This window comes from Stegastes partitus, unplaced genomic scaffold (assembly GCF_000690725.1).
Source record: "Stegastes partitus isolate 25-593 unplaced genomic scaffold, Stegastes_partitus-1.0.2 Scaffold1048, whole genome shotgun sequence".
NCBI classification, from domain to species: Eukaryota; Metazoa; Chordata; class Actinopteri; family Pomacentridae; genus Stegastes; species Stegastes partitus.
Genome location: NW_007578779.1, coordinates 27,924 through 50,008, shown reverse-complemented (window position 1 = coordinate 50,008; position 22,085 = coordinate 27,924). Strand labels below are relative to the sequence as shown.

General features: G+C 40.3%; 1 protein-coding gene across 1 annotated transcript in view; it reads left to right on the top strand.

Moving 5' to 3' along the window:
* The window catches only part of fstl5 (follistatin-like 5), a 156,084-nt gene that overhangs the window by 109,235 nt on the left and 24,764 nt on the right, over positions 1–22,085 (top strand). The window contains exons 8-9 of the mRNA XM_008295450.1: positions 7,576–7,737; positions 8,947–9,081. Coding sequence (XP_008293672.1) covers positions 7,576–7,737; positions 8,947–9,081 — 297 coding nt within the window. The remainder of the gene's footprint in view (positions 1–7,575; positions 7,738–8,946; positions 9,082–22,085) is intronic.

Here is a 22,085-nt window from a genome sequence, read left to right as displayed (position 1 = left end):
TTTCAGGGATGAGGTGAGATATGATGTGTTTCTTTAATAAACAGGAGTTATGAAAGGCAGAACTCCAGCACTAACTTTAACTCACTGATATTCTCCTCTCTTTAAAAAGACGCCATTAGACCTCCTACGCCACACTGTGAGGTCAAATACAGTATTCACCCCTTAACAACTACATCTTTTCAGAAACTATTTAAATCCTGCACTTCTTGGCAAATTTACTTTTTTTATATAAAAGTCATTCAAAAAGTTGACAAAGCAGTCACCACAAGGTCGAGACCTCAAGGTCAAGAACAAATGTTAAATAGCAGTTGTTAAAGTCTCTCTGTGGTCTTTGATTTATCCCATAAAAACTTTCTTCTTCTTTTTTTTAAATCTTTGCTTGCATTAATATAATCTCACAAATAGCTTCAATCTGACTCTACACAGTTGCTTCTTTTTGAACAAATATATATGAAGTCTCTCTCTCTCCACCCTTAAGCTGCAAAACTGCTCTAAACTACACAATGGCAAGTTGTAATGTTGGAGTAGTTCAGATTTGGTAGGGATGAGGCTCCAGAAGTCCCTGTTTTTGTCGTTGCCACGTCACAGTTTTAAGGTGGAAATCCTCAGCCATGACTGCTGTGTCTGCTTATGACGTGACATGTAAAGAAATTCCATGTGGACACGTTATTTACACCTTTGAGTCTACTTGGACAAGAAGGTTTGATAGTAATGCTCTGAATAAAGGAAATATGAACATGTGGGATTAGACCTCTGGGCCTATGACACGATTCGTTACACTTTTATTGTCAGTTTACACTGGAACTCATTTTGCATCCTTAAGGCCAGCTTCGTCGTAGAGGTAGACGCATAGTGCAAGTTGCATGTATTCCTTCTTCCAGACACGCTCACACACATCATAACACGCAAAGAGAGGCGTGACAAATGTGCACACACAACCTGTTCTTAACTCTAATTTGGCAGCACGCTGATCCTGGTTAAGCAGCAGAATAGACTGATGTATGAAAGAGCCTCATATTGAGAGATTTAAAGTTTAAAGCAGAGGTTCATATTCTCGGTTAAAGACACGTGTGGCATTAAAAGCGATCCTCTCTGTGAATGTTCCAGAGTTTGGCAGCTCTTGCTCAAATACGAATGTCGTGATTTAGTTTGGTTCAAAGTTTCATTGGCAGGATGGTGAACCAGGCTGTACTGCAAAACAGCACAACACTCTGAATCCCTGATGTTGAAAAAGAAATCAGGCTTTGAGCTGCAAAAGATGTGAGAACGTAAATTCTTATCTTCTTACAAATACAATCCATACATTTGCATCATCTATCACCACACTGTAATATTTACAAGCACGGACTGGTTTTTATTTCTGCGTTCTGAATTGCCACTGGAGGTAACAGATAATCAGAGGGACTGAAAGTAATTTCCTCTGTCTTTTTTGCATTAATAATAGGAGCATTTTTGTCACACCATTAAATTAACCACTTAGTTTTGCCCTGCTGCAGACTGGGGTCACCCACGGCAGTCAGCGGGGACAGTGAGGTGGAATCATTAGAGTGTTTTAAGACAAACTGATTGGGCATACTGGTGATGCAATCAGCAGCGAACACAGTAAACAGCAATGGTGAACTAATGCAACTCCAGGTTCCTTTTATTTGTTCAGAGAAGAAAGTGTATTATTGCACAGTGCACAGTATTGTATTTAATGTTGATGAGGAGCTCTGGAATGTGTTTGAGGGTTTCTAGAAATATTTTGAAATCATATAATGGAGCTACTGCATCTTCTGTACAGCATTCTTTTGTTTTGATTGCCCATTTGAAGGTGTCCTGGAAGTTTTCAGTTGCTCTATTGAGTTGCTGAACTACATATTTTTCTAGTGATTTTATAATAACAAATATATGTCCTGTTGGTCGATAATGATTACACTTTTAAGGACATTGTTTTTCGGGTATTATCTTAATGAGACAGGTTGTATTTACATAGCACTAGAGTTTATAATTATAGTTATATTACAGGATAACGTGAGTATGAAGTAAGATTGTAGGTTTCTTGGCCTGCAAAAAATCCTTCAGAGATTCTCTATATGCGTGTGTATATGTGATTTGAGTCCTAAATGAATAAACACATCTCAATTTGTTCCCTAGAGGTGTAATTTTAATGTTGTGCACATTCTTACTCCTTCTTCACCCTTTGGTTACTTAGAATGGCTGATAAAGTCCACTCAGGCTGCTTTCTCAATATGCCCACTTTTCATGCACAGCTTTTGATGATCTTTCCCAGCATAGTTAATTATGTATTTATGTTGTTGCTGATCTAGGGTGAATACCTGCATAGAAACCAGTTGGAGGAAACTAGGCTGGGTTATTAAAGCCTTGGCAGGCGGTGGGCCCCTCCCATCACAGATGTTTGGTTGAACTAGGTCCATGAAGCCTACAGAGGACTCAAATGCAGCTTCTGTTCTGCCTGAGCCATCCCCCAGCATACCCATCCACAGCAGCGATTAGTCCGGCTCCTACCTGCTCTGTAATTACACCTCAATACGCTGCGCGTGCACTTTTACTGTCGCCTGTCTGACTCCTGTAGTGGTGTTAGCAGCTCCGATTGTATCACGGTTCAGAGACCTTTAAGAGAAAGCGCCAACCAGTTCCACCTTCTGAAATCACACAGGCAATTTACCCAAAAAACTGCATGAGATGAGATGAGATGTGAGCTCAATCTCATGCCATCTATTTTCTATCAGTCTGAAGAGCATCAGAGGATATTTCTATACACTGTATTGGCTATAACAAAAGATTACCACCTGTCTCCCCTCTTCAGCACCTGTTTTCAGATACACTGTGAAGATTTAAAAAAGCACAAAGATATATCATGTATGACATCTTTGAAATTGCATGTGTAAGTACAAAAATATTGTCCATGCAAGCAAATTATAAATGTTTTTCCGCACTAGTTTCTAATTCTATTTCATCACCTAAAGATTATTATAGTATCCTAAATTATAGTCTAAAAAATGTCAAATTGATTGGAAGTGCAGCAAAATTATCATTGCACTAAAGCACAAAACATAAATCCTGTAATTCTGAAGAAAATGACTCTTTAACTAAGATTTTAGAGAAGAAACGGAGCTAGCCTGCTTAATCTCAAATCCGAGAGCCAGGGGCAGCCGGACTCCAAAGGTTCGGCCTCAGAGGTCAGAGGAATTACAGATTTTAACGAAATCTTTGCCAGAGGATCTCGGGCTACGTCTCATAAGGGATTTGCTTGTCAAAGATTTACAATAAAAGAAATCATAACATTTTCATTAAAATTGATGCTACAACATTGAGGGATGTTTAAATCCGTCGTTATGTGGATTCTCTTCTTGGATTTAGAGAGCAGTCTTGCTGGACCAGTCTGGATAGGTTGTACTGGCTAAGACAGCAAAACAGCAATCTAACTCACTGTATTCTAAACTATCTGTGATGTTATGAAAGGATATATGACAGGAATAATCAGTGGATGATTTAAATAAACCATCACCAGTGATCTGGAAAGCAGCTGGTGGCCATGTTCCTGTTTTCTGCTGCTCTCCTGTGCCAGAGAAACACTCTTATACTCAGAAATGATGCTGATAAAAGTGCACAATGATGCCTTTTTTTAAAAAAATGTAAAGCCGGATAAAGCTTCATGTTAGATCCAGACCAATAGAGCACATTTACATTCATTCTTCTTTTAACACATGCAGCACAATCTGTGAGTGACGACGTGATGATTGCTCGAGTGAAAAGTTTTTCTATTAACTAACTAACTTCCCTGATATTCCCTCCACCTGACCACTGTGGCATTACTTGTGATTGTTTAGAAGAAAAAAAAAAAGTGGAAAAAAAACACAACAATTTCCCTGGAGGGATTAATAAAGGTTTTCTGATTGAGACTTTTCTTAAATTAAAAAAAAAAAAAAAGCCTGAGGATCTATTTTGTTTCAATTCCAACGCCCTAATTAACACAACTTTGTGAGATTGCCTGAGAGGTTTTTATTAACGGGATACTCGAGGGAATCTGGTTGATCCATGCTTGTGCTATACGGCTGTTGATTAATAGGTTGTTGTTGTAGCGGGCCAGAAACAAAGGTGCATGCCATGTTTGTCATGACCTCGAAATCTTCACTTAACACCGACACACGCACGCACACACATCCGACCACTCAGATAAGTAAATACGTCTCTAAACCAATCGAACAGTTTGAATCTTGAACGTCGTCAGCGTTTATCTGTTTCTGTTGCTATTCGTTACACTGCTGATAAAGGAGCTCTCTATAAATGTACAATATGAGGCTCAATTCCATTTTTCCCAAGTGATTGTAGCTTATTCCTGACTTCTTACTGACTACAGTTAGTTGTTCTCTATATCCCAGTTGTGTTCATATTGAGGATATGACATTTACACTGAACATAAAGAAACCAGGTTATTCATATTCCTGTCTTGTCCTCTGATACTTCTAATTATCCAGGTTTCCTTTTTTGTCTGCTTCAGTGCAGGTTTTAAGACGTTCAGAAATTCCGTCATTACTTTCCTGACCAATTTACTCTAACAGCTGATGATCAATCTGTCTGTGTGGATTCGGCTTCTCTGTCTAATCAGTAATGGAAGATGAGAACGAAACAGTTTATCTTGTGCAGAACTTTATTATCATTTGATGTGCAAATATCTTTCGGAGTCATGACTTTTTTTTTTTTTGTTCTGCCTATAAAATGAATGAAAAGAATGAAATATGTTCTAGAGAGTTTAAGCCACTGCGTTGTCCTTGTCTTACTAATAGTCCAAACTCAAAAGAGATTCATGAGTAAATCTGCACACTGGGAAACACGTCCAGGACTAATAGGAATGTTTCACCCTCCCGACAATCGGAGGAGACGTCTGGGATGAAGTCGGACCTAATGCTGGGTCCAGATTTGGTGACGTGAGATGTTTACAGGTCCATCGTAAACCTCCCAATCTGCTCTCAGACTCATGTTGGAGAAACTGTCTTTCTGTTCGTTTCTAAAGATGAGATAAGAGTCAGCTCGGTCTCAATCAATCAGTTTAATCACACATTGAATATTGCATTAGAGAGCTCTGGGTCAAACTCTCCCGAGCATCAGACAGACCACTTCCCTTTCCCTCTGAAACCTCTTTATACTGCTAAGTCACATGGTCATTTCGCAAAACAACTGATTAGGGCCCATCTTCATCACACTGAGTAGTTGCATCCTTATATGGACTTCTTTTCCTCCATCTTTTTCTCCGTCTGTTGCTTGTCCTGTAAAACCATACAAGGAAAAGACCCAAGCAACTTCTCCAAAAGGAGACGTTTCATGCTTATGTGCATATATGTAACTGCTTTTACAATTCAAACCTTAAGGACTGTACTTCACACATGGTATAGTATATTTATACACAACACTCATCACAGCAGCCACGATAATATCAAGCATGTTTGATATTTACAAGTATGGATGCTTATGGTAATCACGCTGCTGCCCGGAGCTGCAGACGCTGTTGCCAGGTAACAGAAAACATTTTAGCCTTTAAGGGTAACATACACGTACATATTATAAAGTGGTGCACTGCTCCCTGATTGGTCCCTCCAGCATGATAATCTTAATAACATCCTGTAGTGTGATGCACAATTATTTGAAATCTTGCAGTGTCTGCCATTAGATAGAATACATCTGCAGTTTCTCCTGATACAATCCAATTTCACAATCTGCTAAGTTATCATCATATTTTTGTTTTATGGGCCAAACTTATCCACATTTCTCAAATCAGATGTGATGCAAAACAACATATTTCAAAAAGCCAGTGTGCTTGTTAACAGGATATGAGATTCAGTTTAATTCACATAACCTGTTTTTTTCTGGACCGGTAACCTAGGAGGTTAAGTTGCAACGCACATCACGTCATGTGCACATTGCTCTCAAACTTTGTGCCTACTTACAGCACTGGCGTCATTGTTTGTGCTCTAAGGCACGCTGATATATGGCTGCAGCCTCGGAATCGAGCTCCATTTTCGACAGCATGTATGTACAGAGCAATTTCAACAAATGAGGCACTCGCGAAGCGATTTGCAGTAAATATACAACACAAAAGCGGAAAAACAGGATATCAAAATGTGCCAAGAAACAGAGACGGAGCTTTTGAATGTTTGTGGGAGAGTTTGCGAGAGTAATAATCTTCACGCAAAACATTGTCCGACATAATTGCCTCTGTGGGTTCTATTCATTCAGCTTTGTTATTGCTGAGAGTCATCGGCATAACCGGAGTGTCTGTGTGGCTGTGATTGGTAAAGTAACCTGAGTGCCATAAGAACCCTTGTGGCCCACTGCGGACAGTGTGTTGGCAGTCGGGTTGACGTGAGCTCCAAAGCCCGGGAGTGTTGTGGTTACCAGATGGCCGTGGCAGCAATCTTCAGTCCGTTCACTCACCTGGCTGAGTAAAGACTTCCTCTAAACCAGTGCCCACAGGAAATGGTCTCTACAGCACGTCTGCCTTCTCTGCTTCTGCCAAGACTCTCGCTTCCATCCTCCGCTCACGTCTCTGAAGTCTGTTTCAGAAAAGAGAGAGGGAAAAAAAAAAAAAAAGAGGACACTGATTTGGGCCACAGAGGCTCAGAAGGGATTGCTCAAAACAAGATGGCGAGATAGAGAAATTTGATGTCCCCACTTAAACCGCTGCCAGGTTATCATCCTTATATGTGACAGGTTGTTGTGGAATGATTCACGATTTATTTTTATGGTCGCTCTGTAAACAGTTCATTGTCACAGTCCAAATTTTAGTCACCGTTTCAGTGGGAGAGTCCCCGCAGAGACAGTTATGAGAGGTTTTATCATTTTCATGCTATTCAGAGAAGACTTCCTCCTTTAAAGGATTATTCAAATTCAATCTTTTCATATTTTGCGCTGTAAGATTTTTAACAAGTTAGCCCCCCGGGTGTGGAGCAAAACCTGTGGCATGTACTCAACCAGTGCATGGATGCTTATTATTCATGTATTTGTATGTTTTCTTAAGTTATGGTTCTTGGAAGAACAATGTTTAGTACTTGTTTTTGTTTTTTCTCCAGGGTAGGACGTGTCAAACCGCAGCCAGACAGTGGCACAATGTACAGAAATGTGTAAAGTCAGCTTTTGGAAGCCTTTGCAGATGAGAGTGACATTTACTTTGTGCTTTTTCTTTCCTCACATATTTTGCTTTCTCTGCTTCCATCCCCTCATCTCCTCCTTGACAAAAGGTTACAGCAAATCAATGCCTACCAAGCGAAATCAATAATGTCCGAACAGAGGTTCTCTCCTTTATTTATCTATCTGATTTGTTTGGCTTCATGGAGCACATTAACCTTATCTAAAGACATTCAGCAATGCTGCAAATACACTTGATCCTATTGATAGTGTATGCTAATACAAACCCATAAGTTCAGGTCTTGGCATCGTTGCTTAAAAACTTCTACTTCAATAAGTTCGCCTAACATCTCAGATGATGCTAATGTAAACAACCGTGTGGGAAGGAGCAGCTTTTATTTATTCCTCCCTCTTACCTGTCTCCCTCGCCTCTTTTTCACCCTCTTCCAGTTCCTCCCGTCATCCGAGTTTACCCAGAGAGCCAAGCCAGAGAGCCCGGTGTCACTGCCAGCCTGCGCTGCCACGCTGAGGGCATCCCCAGCCCACAGCTGGCCTGGCTCAAGAACGGCATGGACATCACCACCAAGCTGTCCAAACAGCTCACCCTGCAAGGTAGAGAGCAGCTCACTGATCACTGCAGGCACACCAGTCTATTTGTGTTGTCACTACTACTGATAGGTGAAGTGTGTTGTTTTTTTTCAAGATCAGTTCCAATTATTAGTAATCAAGAAGACCGATTACTGATATTTGGAACTGATGTACATTTGATTTTCATTTTTACTGATTGAAAAATGAAAATCTTGGTGTCAAAATGTAGAATAACAAACTCCAACACAAAACTTTTTTGAAATACATGTTTTATTAGTTTTACACATTTATTTAAAAAAAAGAGCTTTTTGGCATTTAGACAGTCAGATGTGGGACGTTGTGGTGACAGCGACGTGACTGCAGACAGAGAGGCGACTGCATCAGAGCCGAAGTAAATTACTTTATTCTGGAATGGGTTACCAAAAACATGAATACTGATAATCTGAAACATGCTGACTTTTAGATTCAGTGATTCAATAGGCTGATAGCTGATCGATCCCTACCTCTGATGCTATTTTTACTTATCACTTTATCTGCAACAGATGCGACTACTACCACTAAATAAGTGTCACTTTTAGTGTGTGACCACGACTCCCATCACTTGTACTAATATTGCTAATGCTCATCACTTTGTATGCATGAAACAGGTGTGTGTGACCTAAATGACCATCAGTGCATGTATTTATGTTCTGATACCTTTGTCCTGGTTACTTAATACCCACTACTGCCCTGCTAGCTGATCATCTGGTTGAAAACTTGCTAGATGCCATGTCTTGGGTTGCTGTACCTATTTTCATTTTAAAGATGTCGGCTTGAAATTGAGATATGACTGCAAATTAAGGCATCAAGAGATTCACAATGTCAATATTGTGAAACACTGAGAGTTTTGTTCAACCTCAGCATCAAACGCTCAGAAGCAAAAGTTTTCAAGTTTCTTATAATAAACAGTGAAAACAAATGCATTCCCTTTCAGGTTGTCTACAAAAACTATAAACCAGAAACCTGTCCCGCTGCTCGCAGAAACACAGCGTGTACCATGTTCTTTCTTTGAACTCCTACCTTTTTGAATCCTCCCTGAAACAAACCTTTCACCCTTCCTCCTAACTTATTAGAGCACTATTATGTAATGGTAGCAAAAGACGGCAGCATGGAAGTCACTTTTATCTCTTTCTGGAAGGCAAACTGTCTTTTTTTTTTTTTCTTTTTGTCTTTTCCTTCTCTTGTTCCTCAAAGCTAATGGAAGCGAGGTGCACATCAGCAACGTGCACTTTGAAGACACCGGCGCCTACACCTGCATCGCCAAAAACGAGGCCGGCGTGGACGAGGACATCTCTTCGCTATTTGTGGAGGACTCTGCGCGCAAAACTTGTATGTATAAGTCATGATGTCAGCGTCTGTTTTTTTTTTTTTTTTTCAAGGGAAAATGGAGCCATGCAAATGGAGCTCTTAATAATTTATCCTGTCAGTTCTTAAGAGTTTATATCCTGCGATTCAGTGATAGAGTGTCCGAAGGGGATGTAATAGCGATACTATCTTTACTCTCTATCTCCTGTTGTGGAAGCAGAAACAATTATTCGTGTATCCTTCAGTCCACTCTGAGGCCATTTTTGTCTCCTACATTTAATCTGTCTGTGCCTGGTTACACAAAGCAAAGGGCTCAAACCCACAATCATTTTCATTGGTGCGGAAAAAAAATCCACACATTGACTGTTGATGCTGCTTTCTGTGTTTCATATCAACGTAAATTTAATATCTTTGTGTGATCTAGTTGAACGACAGAAGGCATTTGGAGGTGTCACCATTTGTCATCATTTTTTGAGATTTGGCATCACAAGTAGTCGACTAATCACAAAAGTAATGAACAGATTAATCGATTACACAAACAATGATGAATTGTCATTCTTATCATGAATGAATGTGGTGCACCATAAGCTACAGAGGATGTCTTCAAAATGCTTGTTTGTTCTAAATAAAACAGGCCATAAACCAAAGATATTAAATTTACATCCATGTGCTAAGGTAAAACACGTGAATGCTTGTTCAGATATGTAGCTGATTATCACAACTGTTGTACATTACTTTTCTTCTCATTCAACTAATTGACTAATCATCCGCACCGCCGTCGATGTCATGCTCCACATCAGTGACTTTTAACACCAGCATTCACTGATGAGGGCGGTGTTTTTGATTAATCGTCGTCTGTCAGTACGTAACTCGGCAACATCAGGTTTGTGACACGTGTAACCTTCTTATTCATATTTGGAAGCGTTTTCCGACACAAACAGTCTCCACTTGTTCCCTCCTCGTGAGTAGAGTCGCACTCAGTAATTAACTTTGACCTTCTCAGAAATGTCAGAATCTGTCTTTGGGGTCTGCGACCAGTTGTTAGTGTGTTGTATTTTCCTGTGGGTAATTAGGCTTGCAAACAGTACACGCTCCAGCTTTGCAGTCGGGTCACACGCATCACGCGCTACGCTGTCCCACACCTCTGCCAGACCCGACGCGCTTAGATGTGATCCCTGCGGTACGACGCTTCCTCCGCCCAGCCTGTCACGCATCAGAAGATCATGCTCGGCCGGGTCAGAAGTCACTCCGGTGCTTTGAAGCTTTTGAAGCTCCACCGCGGGCCAAAACGGTGCTCAGAGTTAGATATGGAAGACCCTTTTTGGCGTGAGCAACCCCACGGGACAGGAGTTCAAAGGGACGTCAGCTGACAGCCAGACATGGTTGCGCCACTACATTAGGAAAGAGAAAGAGAGGTGGGAAAAAACAGACTTTTCTACACATGCTGTTGTCTGTCCTGAACATCCGGCAGACTGCATACTTGTTATTTTCCTGTGAGATTGCCCCCCTTTATTCGGAACTGGTTAAGTGAGCAAATGGAAGCTGACTATCTATTTTCCCTGAATTGGCTGCCTCTGTGAGCCTGAGGCTAATGTGGGGTGTCAGCTCACAACGCCTGCAGCCCTCCACCGCTAAGCCCCTCACCTCTGCTCCTAAAAATATACGCCGTGACATTTAGCTCAGCAGGGAGCCTTGAAATCTATATTGTTGAAGAATTTACAAATTTGTTAGCTCATTTCCATTTACAGTTCAGGTGTGTTGAATATATCACACTATTTTGGTATTCGTCATTTTATCATGTCATCTAGTCGTGTCAAAATGTCGCCACTGTGCCCTAAAAACACTCTTTAAGGTTAAAGCTGGCAAAACCGACGAAGTCCTGAGCCCATTTTTCTTACAATGTGAAAACATGTGTAATTTAGTTTGTATTTACAGTATTTACAGAAGCACTACTGTCTACGTTGGGTGGTTACAGTTTAAAGTTTTGGTATAGTAGTCGTGTGGAAATGAGGATAAATAACAACACAATGAATGATAATAAAAGAAAGTGTAGTACAGGTGTAATAACTGCCGTAATTTCCAGACTATTGAGCGCACCTGAATATGAGTCGCAACCACTGACTTTGAAAAGAAAAAAAAGATTGCACATATATAAGCTGCAGGTGTCCACGAGATATTTACACAGAAAGATTTTTATTAACGTTTAATTAAATACGTACCGGTAACATACACAAATATGTACCGTAAATGCTTTTTTCTGAACACCGCCTGTAACACGGCTGGTTAAATACATTAAAAATACAGCAGCCTACCAGGAAAAGTCATTGATCAATATCTTCATCTTCCTCCTGCACTAAAACCACTAAAGTCGTCTTCTTCAGTGTCAGAATTGAACAGCCTCAGAATGACTTCATCACACACTTCCTCAGTCTCTCTTTCGTTGTCGCTCTCAGTGTCACTTTTGTCTCGAGGCAAATTCATAAAAATTGTAAAAATCCATAAATTAGCCGCATCATGGTTTAAGCTGCAGTGTTCAAAGTGTGTGAAATAAGTGACGGCTTGTAGTCCAGAATTTAAGGTATAGTCTTCAAAAGCACACACAACAATCGTTAGTACAATCAAATCAATACAAGATTCTTGATGAACTCTTGTTTCAACCGTGGTGTTCTTCACTTGTCCATCTGAATTTTGTCAGTTAAACTCATCCTGGTAGCTTCTCTTCCCACTTTGTAACTTCGTGGAGCGCACACTGCCGTGATTTTCTACACTTATCAAATATTTTTCTTGTTTTTCTTCGGAGGGGGACTGATACACCTCCAGTTTGGATCACAGGTGATTTTGTTTCTCTGGAGGTTTGCTTGAGTTGTCGCTTTGAAAGCTTCATATCAAAGAGCTGCGGTTCAGACTTCTTTTACAGCCGAAAAACGTTGCTAATTGGTGTCAGCTCTAATATAACTCACCATCGCTGCCGTGCAAAGGTACAAACACCTCTGTTTAACTTATTTCAGAAATTCGGAAAGAAGTTTTACTTGCCTACCGCCAACATTTACAGAACACCGTGATTACAATTTCACCGCGGCAAAGACGGAACTCGTTAATTCCTCCAGCCGCAGATAGGTCAGTACAATCAAAACCCAGAAACTTTTCATGGGAACAGCCTCGTCTGTTTCGCACGGAAATCACAAAAGGTCTGGGATGAGAGAGGCGCAGAAAGAGGACGATTGGATTGTTCGGCTCCACAAGCGTAATTAGCTTAATGGTCACAAAAGGTCACGTCAAGTCAAACGTATTTCTAAAGTGCTTTTAACACAGTTCCATCACAAAGTACTTTACAGCTAACAACTGTGTGTGCGTGACACAGAAAGTAGATAATAAACTATTAAACAAATGTTATTACTCAGAGTTTAAAGGCTTTTCAGTTTGTAGACGAATGCTCACAAATGTCAAATATTTGAACATTTATTTATATATATGTGTTATAAAACTAAATTTATTCATCAGTAACTGCAAGACAAATTGATAAAATAAACTGACTAAAAATGTCTATTAGAATAATACTTCAGATGCAAGATAACAGATGATTATACCTACGTCGAGGCCTTTTTGTGGTTGAGCAGCTGCTCATGGAAGAAAGTGAAACAAACAAACACAAAACTCATTAAGTCTGCGAGAGGGCTGCGGGTTTGAGTTTTGACCCTGTCTTGTCATTTGCATTATCTTGGTATTTGATTAGCCACCACAGATGGACAGATTTTCCTACTGGGCCCTCCAATAAGGAGGTGGCCGGGTGGTATTTTCTAGGAAAGCTGCCAGCTGTTGTCAATACATCAGCGTTTAAGGCCAGAACAAAGCGACTGGGAGAGTCTGAGCTGCTCGTGCGCATTGTTGTGCGCGGCGTTAACACAGCAAACTTAATCAGGCACAACAAGTGTCAGCGTGCTCTGCAGCTGCTTTTACCTGAGCAGTTGTCTTAGTGGATAATAAAATGTTTAACAAGCAGCTGTTATTACCAAAAATATTGCCGTGGATTTGCACCGGATTCATTACGCTTAGTGCAAACAGATGATCCTCTGGATGGATGTTTAGAGCATGCACGGCTGTTTGTTCAGCTCAAGTTGTTGGATGTGTTCGGATATTCTGTGAGTCTCACACTGCAATTATTTGAATACATCTTCTCCAAAATAGATGTTAATTTACCACAATTTTGAACATCTGAATTCTGTATGATCAAACTTGTATATAAATCTGTATAGGGATTAATGTACGCAGTTACTTGTTTTGGTTGATTTAACAGCAGATCAATATACCAGAATTAGCCAAGAGACTATTTCTTTATCTGCACTTCCTGTACAGATCGTACCTGAAAACAGATTATAGGAGTTGAGATCATTTTTAGCATCACAGGGAGCAATAATAAAAAATGGAAAGCAATAGTAAAAGATTTAAAAAGATGAGTCACTAATCCATATCTATTCTTTTTCTCCTGCAAGCTTGAATAAAGAAAACCTTTTTTTCTTTTTTCATCATGGCCTTTTTAAACATTCAACAAACCGAATCACACACGATCAAAACAACAACAACAAATATAAAACTTTAACCCAAGAGAAGAAAAAACAACACAGCACATCATTTTTAGAATTACAAATAAATTGCACAATAATTGAAAAGAAATAATGAAAAACAGACTGCAACTCCAGGTTATGTTTCCATATTTAAAAAAAAAACAAAGGTTCCTCGATCTCATAGCTTTTAATTATTTCATGTATTCATCACTGAATGGAATACCAACTAATATCCGTCAGTGTGCGTACTTCTTATGCAGCCAATCTGTATTTAATTTCTACCTTTGTTCTACAAACACCGTCTCACAGTAGCGGATAATCTCTATGCATGCTTGCATTTTCTTCCTTAGTGAAGAACTGTCTACCTTGGGCAACACAGTCTGCTGCTTTTCCCATTATTTTCACCAGCCCAGCAACATTAGCGCTTAGACAAGCTGGCTAGACGTGACACCTAGACACCTGTTCGGCACATCGACCTTCTGTCTCATTCCAAAAGATCTTTTACTTCGTCTCATTGTCTTCTATCTAAGCCGCAGCGGCTGCTGGCCTCTTGCTGACCTTCATCTTCATCAGCACCCTGCCAGTCTTACTAGTACATGAAATCTGGCACCAACTTTCATCTGAGAGCTTTTCACCAGCAGAGCAGTCAATGTGAACTCCCTCCCTCTCCTTGCAATAACTGCAAAATGGCAAAGAGAGCAGCTGTGAGTCACACACAGCACAGTTCAGCCACATCTTCAGCCAGGTCCAGATAAGGAATGCTATCACCAGCAGTGTTCCCATGAATGATGACTACTGCTACTGTCAGCTACAAATGTTCATGCTGTATTCTCTGTTTTATATTTAATACTTCAGTATAAAGGAAATAAACCAATGATTCTACAAAAGACTTTTTTTTATTTCACAGCATAAAACTTCTCAGTATGTTGCTCACTGTTTGACGTGGGCAGCAGATAATTTTTGTCTGTTAGGGGAAAAAAAATCAGATAAAATAAATCAGAAGCAATATAACAAAGGCTTGTGATAGCCTTGCTTTTTACGAACCTGAATGTGTAGACATGCAGCTGCAAACTCAGCAGCATTGTTGTTACTGGAAATCTGCCTGCATTCTGAGAGTGTATTTGCTAGATTAAAAAGCATCCACACCGCAGCAGATAAAGTGCAAATGATATTTGGCCAACAACGAGGATAATTCTTAAGGAGTATTCTTAGTGCCTCAGCAGAAGGCAACTTAAAGTCATTTTTTGGTTCTGTAGGACATTTCACATGTGATCTAAGAGGCTTACTTCGTTTTAACTGACAGGCAGGGAGTTCCAGGTATTTATTCTCACCCCCAAATCACATGCACGGCCCGTTAATGACCCAAGATTTACTGACTTAAGTTGTGAAATGACTGTGAAGCTGCTGCTGAACACAGGGCTGCATCATATTAGTAGTGTCAAAGACCCCATCCTCTATTTAGAGATGGCTGCTTTAGTTTTTCTAACCAAAGCACTTAGAATTACAAGATCGCTGGTTCGCGTCCTGGTGGTGAGACCGGAATCTTTCTGCGTGGAGTTTGCATGTTCTCCCCGTGCAGCGTGGGTTCTCTCCGGGTTCTCCGGCTTCCTCCCACACAGTCCAAAAACATGTTGAGGTTAATTGGTGATTCTAAATTGTCCGTAGGTGTGAATGTGAGTGTGCTTGGTTGTCTGTCTCTAAGTGTAGCCCTGTGATAGACTGGTGACCTGTCCAGGGTGTCCCCTGCCTTCACCCTCAGTCAGCTAGATAATGGATGGATGGACTTAGATTACAATGATCCGATAACTGAGAATCTACAACGACATACTCTCAGGAAACATCTTGATTAACAATTCCTAATTTTAAACTTTAATATATATTTTTTAATACTTTCATACAATGTTCAAAACTCCACAACAACAATCTCTCTTCATTTCTCTCCAAAGTTTGAGTGATTGCTTCTGTTAGCTCAGAATTTTATTGAGCCTAACCTAAGATACAAACTGTGTCTGAGTCTTGTTGTCGCAGTCATGTAGCATTCATTTCTAAGGATTCAAAACAATGTTAATTAGAAATATTAGATTGATGCCAATTTTCAGCACTTTACAGTTTTTATACAGTTTTTATATGTAGGACACATTTAAGTCAGTGCTCAAAAAACAATTCGATTTGGAAGTCCCTCTCTGTTCACTAAAAACTTCAATCTGTGTGTCAAAATGACACATTCAGAAGGTTTTTCTACGTAAATAATCCCTTCTTGCCTAAAAGGGGACAACCCCACATTTTTAATGTGCAGATCTGAGAAGTTTTGACTCTTTGCCTGCCCACCCCTCTTCATAAGCTGCAACTCAGCACACCAGCTCACCTGCAACACTGTTAAAACACAGCAGAAACTACTCTGCACAACACAATGGTAAGTTATCAGGTCAGCCAAGTTCAAACTGGAAACTGATTCTGAAGAAGAGTAATGATAAAGTAAGCTCTACTCGGCAAGGTGACACGGCTGGTTCCTCATTTACGCATAAAACCTTGAAATCAGAATCTGTGTTCTTGAGTGTTTTCATTAGTGTACTGCATTGTTAAATAGGAAATGCTTCGCCATGGCACTGACTGCATATTTCCCTCATGAAATATCTTTCTCATCTAGAGAGATGTGCTCTTATAAATTGTAACTGTGCACCTATGTTGGGGTACTTTCATTAAACATGAACTCCATAAAGAAGCAAACATATGCATACTTGTCTCTGTGCCAAGTCTAATTTATTAAAACGAAAGCTTTTGACCAAACAACACTGCAACAAAGTTTAATCAGAAAGTCATATATTGAACATCTGTCCTCTCCACTTGTGTCACAGTCACATCAGAATCCTCATTTAAACCCACATGCTGGAGTACACCTAGAGTGTGAGTCCAGATTAGCTCCATGTGACATCATGCTGTGGCCAGAGAGACTCCCCAAAGTCATTGGCCCAGTTATAACCAATCTATAAAGCAGCAGCTGGCTTCACACCCTGGACTCACGGAGAGATTCTCCAACTTTTAGCACACTATTCCCAAATCTAAAGTAAAACTCTGGTCTAAAATAATATCCTTTTAACTTTTTTAAAACTTCTAAATGAGACTATTTCGTAAACATAAAACATCTCGATTGGCTAATCAAGACTTGGACCACCAACTACGAACACTGAAAACCATTTGCATGTAATAATCGGACATCTTACATAAAAAGCTTTGTCTCTGTACATATTCAAGCATTAGTCTTTGGTCATCTAGCTTTAGCAGCAAGTATCTGATGTTCACAAGTCTTCACTTAATTGTGTTTCAGCTCAGGGACAAGATACGCACATTATCAAAAGGGGTGGCATTTGCCTTTAAGGAGCAGAATCAAGGACTCTTTCAACCAGGAACTCGATACTCTGATTCCGCAGTAGATGAGATGCTGTTGGGCATGTTTTGGCACCAGACCACCCTTGATCTAATAGCATTGATCTGAACCAGACAGAGATTCAAATGACACATTGTGATTATACTTGGAAGTGTTTTAGAAATCTGACTTCGTGAAAAGTAATGATCTCATTCAGTGAAATCATTGTTTATGACCCGCCCTAGGCTTCTCATTCTCAACACTTCAATGAGACAGAGAGCTGAATAACTAACTACGCCAGTTGTCAAAGGGCTGAATAAGATATTAAGCTGGAGATGAAGTGAAAAACTTGATTTGATGAGCGAGACATGAGTGATCATCTTTAGATGAATTCACCACAGAGGAGCTTGAAGGTCAAAACCTTCTCTTCACAGGCGCGGCACTGAACTGTTTTTCTCTCAAATTTATCCAACCACTTCGTTGTTTGGGAAAACCTGAGCAGTCACTATTCTGAGATCTCTTTAACGGAGGCTGTCACCAGCAGGCAGAGCGCCATCCATCTCTGACAGTCTGCTGCTAAACTGGCATAAATATCTGCCCTTCACAATGTGCCAATTATTTCTGCAGTGTCAGAGGATCTGCGAGGCTCAAAGCAAGCGTTTGTTGCTTTAGACTCTTCACTTTGCCACGTCTCTACATTATGCTGCACTTTGGCTCATACCAGGAACTTGCCTTGTCCTGTATAGTGGCCAAAGCTGGTGCCCCTTTGCCCTCTTTGACTGGAGTACCCTTGCGGACTCAATAAAGAACGTTTAATCCCATGATTATTGATAGGATTATGAGCATGAGAGGAAGACTGCCATGCTACAGCGTAAGGCCGATTACATCGTCATCCTCTGAGTCACATATTTCTTGAGTAGAGAATGAATTTCAAACTTTACTTCACCCTCTGGGCTTGAATGATCTCAGTATAACTTTCCTAATCATGATAAGGTAGGTCTGCTCAGCCGTTAAGGTTTGTTGATGTGATGCCTGAGAGTAAGCTGTTACTGTTTGGCTATTTGGTTCTTAATTGGTTCTCATTAGAGATAATTAGCATAGAGGACAGAACATGGCGGCAGTCGTGGTATTTGTTTGCGGTCGCTGTACTGTAACAGATACCCTTGAACCCTTTAGTCGCTCTCCGGTCACCAACTAAACCACATCATTCACTCTGTTCATCAAAGTTACATACTTACAAGACGTTTCCATGAAAATAATCCTTTCATGCTTTAAAATGGTTTAGCTGTAACTCCACACCGTTGCTACCTCTCAGTCTCTGCCTCCCTCATTACTTACCCCTCCGCTACCTGTCGCAGCTCAAGCACACCAGCTCACCTAAGGCCCTGCTCAAACACTGCAAAATGACTCTACGCTACATAAAGTGTCATATTTACATAATTCAGCAATATTGCATGTTTTGAAGCGGATACCCTTTTCTGAAGATGTATAATGATTCAGAAAGTCCCACCGTGCAAACTGACAGAATTGTTTCTTTAGGTTTGTGGTGCACAAAACCATGTCTGTCTGAATATGTGTTGCTGAGACCGTGATTGGACCACTGCACTGTCAAGGTGGAAATACTCTGCCGTTTATTCCTTATTTCACTCATGATATGTATTCTAGCATGTAAAGAAAACACTATGTGGACATGTCAACAAGGTAAAAAACATGATATTCAGTCGAGGGGGTCTTAGAGCCTCAGAGCCTTAGAGCCTGACGGATGCACTTTGCATCCAAATTCACAATCCTTCTTCCTGGTTCAATTGCTCTTGAAGCATTTATTGCAGCGAAGTGCGCCACACATTAACATTAGCCTGGTTTGCCATTTCTGCAAATAGGCTACTGTGTGTCGAACACTTCCAGGAATAAAAGAATGAGATTTATTTCCGTCATAGTATCCCACTGTCATTACCAGATTCCAGCAAACCACTCCTTCACAAATATGAAAACATATGTCTCCATTAGAGATACATAGAAAAACATAGCAATTTCCCATCACATTTTTTTCCCACTTTGATGTTAAGGATACTGTTTAAAAAAAAAAAAAAAACAAGTGTAAGCAGCAGGTATGGCTAGCCCTCATAAGGGCCAAGATAAAAGCTGAAATGTTTCTCTGCTTACACTGTTATAAAATGACTGCATCACATTACATGACCTAGCCTTTAGTGCTCATATATGCTTACTGTAATCAGCCCATTGTCTCCTGTTGTGCTGAAGTTCATTTAGCTAATTGAATGATTTTTTGTTGACTACACTAAAGGACTTGACAAAGGTAGAGAAACAGAAAGCTGAGAGAGGCTGCTGATTAAGAGCTTATTTATGTGAACCTGATTTCAAAGACACAGTCATCCAACGGGCAGAAAGACTTTTTAACTCCAACAAATATTTTGGTGTCTCAGTCTGTTGGAAGCAGGTATGTTGTTATGTACTGTGAAATACATATTTTCATTCTACAATGCAGCCTAGATTGCAACAAAAAAAAAAAAAAAAGGTAAAATATTTTTGTAATGTGCATTTTCTGATTACTTCTCTGTTAGTGTGAAATGTGTAGGTACAGGCTGCTTTATAAACAGTAGTGGGGCAGCAACATAAACAGGAGCAGGTACGGTACTTCACATTGACTTTACTGTTATTATTTCTACTCGTTTCTGCTTTATATTCCCTTTCCTCTACTCCATACTTCATAACTCACTGTAAAGCTTCATTAATTAATGTATGACCTTTTAATACTTCAGCAGGAACAAGGAGTCTTGAAACACGAGTGGGCTGGAAAGTGACTCACTGTTACACTGCAAAAACATCCCCACTCAGAGAGATGAATTCATCTGCCAAATTGTTTGGGGATTTCTGAAGTGTCATTTTCTTTTGATTGTAAATCTCAATCTACTTGTTCTGCCTTGTGTCAAGATATTTATAGGGGGTTTCTTTCCCAGTCAGTGTAGGTTTCAAAATGCACAGTATCACACTGGCTGTAACAGTTATTTCCTCACCTGCGCTGGTTTAGTGTCTTCGTGAGCCCCTGGGAGGAGACGCTGTAAGGTTTAAGCTGTGCAGCAGTTAATTGCTCAGGGCATTAGTGCCATCATGATACATTTAATACATTTTGGTGAGTTTATTTGGTAAAAAGCCCAACCTTATACACCTTCCTAAAACCACACAGCCCACTTTGTTCTTGTTCAGTTCAACTCTTGTGATTCTCAGCTAGCTACAAAAGTAACACTCTCATCACAGACTTGACGTCAGACATACAGACTAAAGATTAATGAGCGATTCTCACCAGATCTGTAATCCACAACAGTTAATAGGCTGCCTTTCCTTCACCCTGACGAGTCACTTCACAGTTGTATGAAGGCAGCAGGTTCCATCTGCGGTTTCTAACAAGAGTGATGTTGCACCCTGTCAAACCACAATTAGCACGGCAGAGCTGCTAGTTACATTTTGTGCTTCAAGCAACCAGACCGTCGCTACATAAACGCAGATACCTCCCTGCCTATGTGAACAGCACACATGTTGTGTTGATTAATGATTCTACTGCATGTCAACAGGCATGTGGGATGCTGACATGTCCTAACAGTTTACACAGTCCTATTAGCAACGATGGATCAATTCAAACTTCTCTTTTAATTAATAACTATTAGAGGACTTGCTGGTCCACTGAGATCCATCCAAGAGACTGGCTGACAGAGATTGTACAGGTTAAAGTGACAATTCCACAAACACCAGATACCTCATTCTTGTAGTTTAATCGTAACAACTGGACTTGCTTGAGTTCCTTGAAGACGTTCCACCTCTCATCCAACAGCCTTCATCAGTTCTGACTGACTAGTTGGGAGTTCCAGATACTTATACTCTAGATACTTACATAACCCTATACTCATTGGCTCCTTAAGGATATAAGTATATTATCTGGAGTAAAAGTATCTGGAACTCCCAACTGGTCAGTCAAAAGTGATGAAGCCTCTTAAATGAGCAGTGAAACGTCTTCAAGAAACTCAAGCAAATCCAGTTGTTACGATTAAATTAGGAGAATAACCATGACCTGGATGACTGAGAATCTTCACAAACACCAGATACCTCACAAATTCATATCTCATCCCTGGACTGTCAACATTATTATTATTATTATTATTTAAATTGTCATATACAGATTATATGAAGCTTGAAATAATTGTGATAATTTCAGTAATGTAGAAATACAGCATGAAAAAATAGACCAGAACCTGCGTTCTACTTTCATCGTACATACGGCGCTGTGTGTGATATTTAACTGGAGGTCGTTGATGATCACTGTGATCGCAAAAATTGAGTGAAAAGCACGATGGCAGATGGATCTTCAAGGTTTCGAAAGTGGTTTCAAATTTGGAATGATCATTAAAGTATCAGTAGCCCTCTTACCTCCCTCTTAAATAAATCAAGGACATTTCATTCTAATAGTCCCCTTTATTGCTCCTTTAATCAACCTTTTATAGACTGCTGTCTTTGCGCCAAACTTTGTCTTTGCCCTTATTCCATATTTTTTCCCCTGATGCCGTCTTCCACACACTCTACTGTCTTCACTCCGTACTCTGATACACTGTTTTCGTCTGCCATTTTTTGACGACTAACAGTTGGCAGGTCTTTGTCCCAGTCAAACACAGCATTGCTTGATTTCACAGATTCAGAAGGGGAAGATCTAATCAGTGAAGTCCGCCGGTGAAGTGATTGGTTGGAACAAAACCCCGCAATGTCCTGGGCCTCGATGCCACATGGACGAGAACCACGACTCCACACCAAAGTCTTCACAAAGCCGTTTCATTCTGCGCGTTCCGCCATGCTGTCTGCTCCATATCCCCTGAATAGAGAAGATCGGCTCGTGCCAAAATAGCGTCCATGTTTCCATCAGTAGTGTCCCTCCCCATCACAGCAGGCTTTCACACAGCGTTGGACACGCTGTCAGCAACAAGGAGCTCTAACCAGGCAGTGACGCTATCCACAGTGTCAGCAGCGCACTGCCTGTCGACTGAGTTTCATGCTGAAGGCTTTGTGAAATGAATATTGTAAATCCAGTGGAAAGTTTAAAC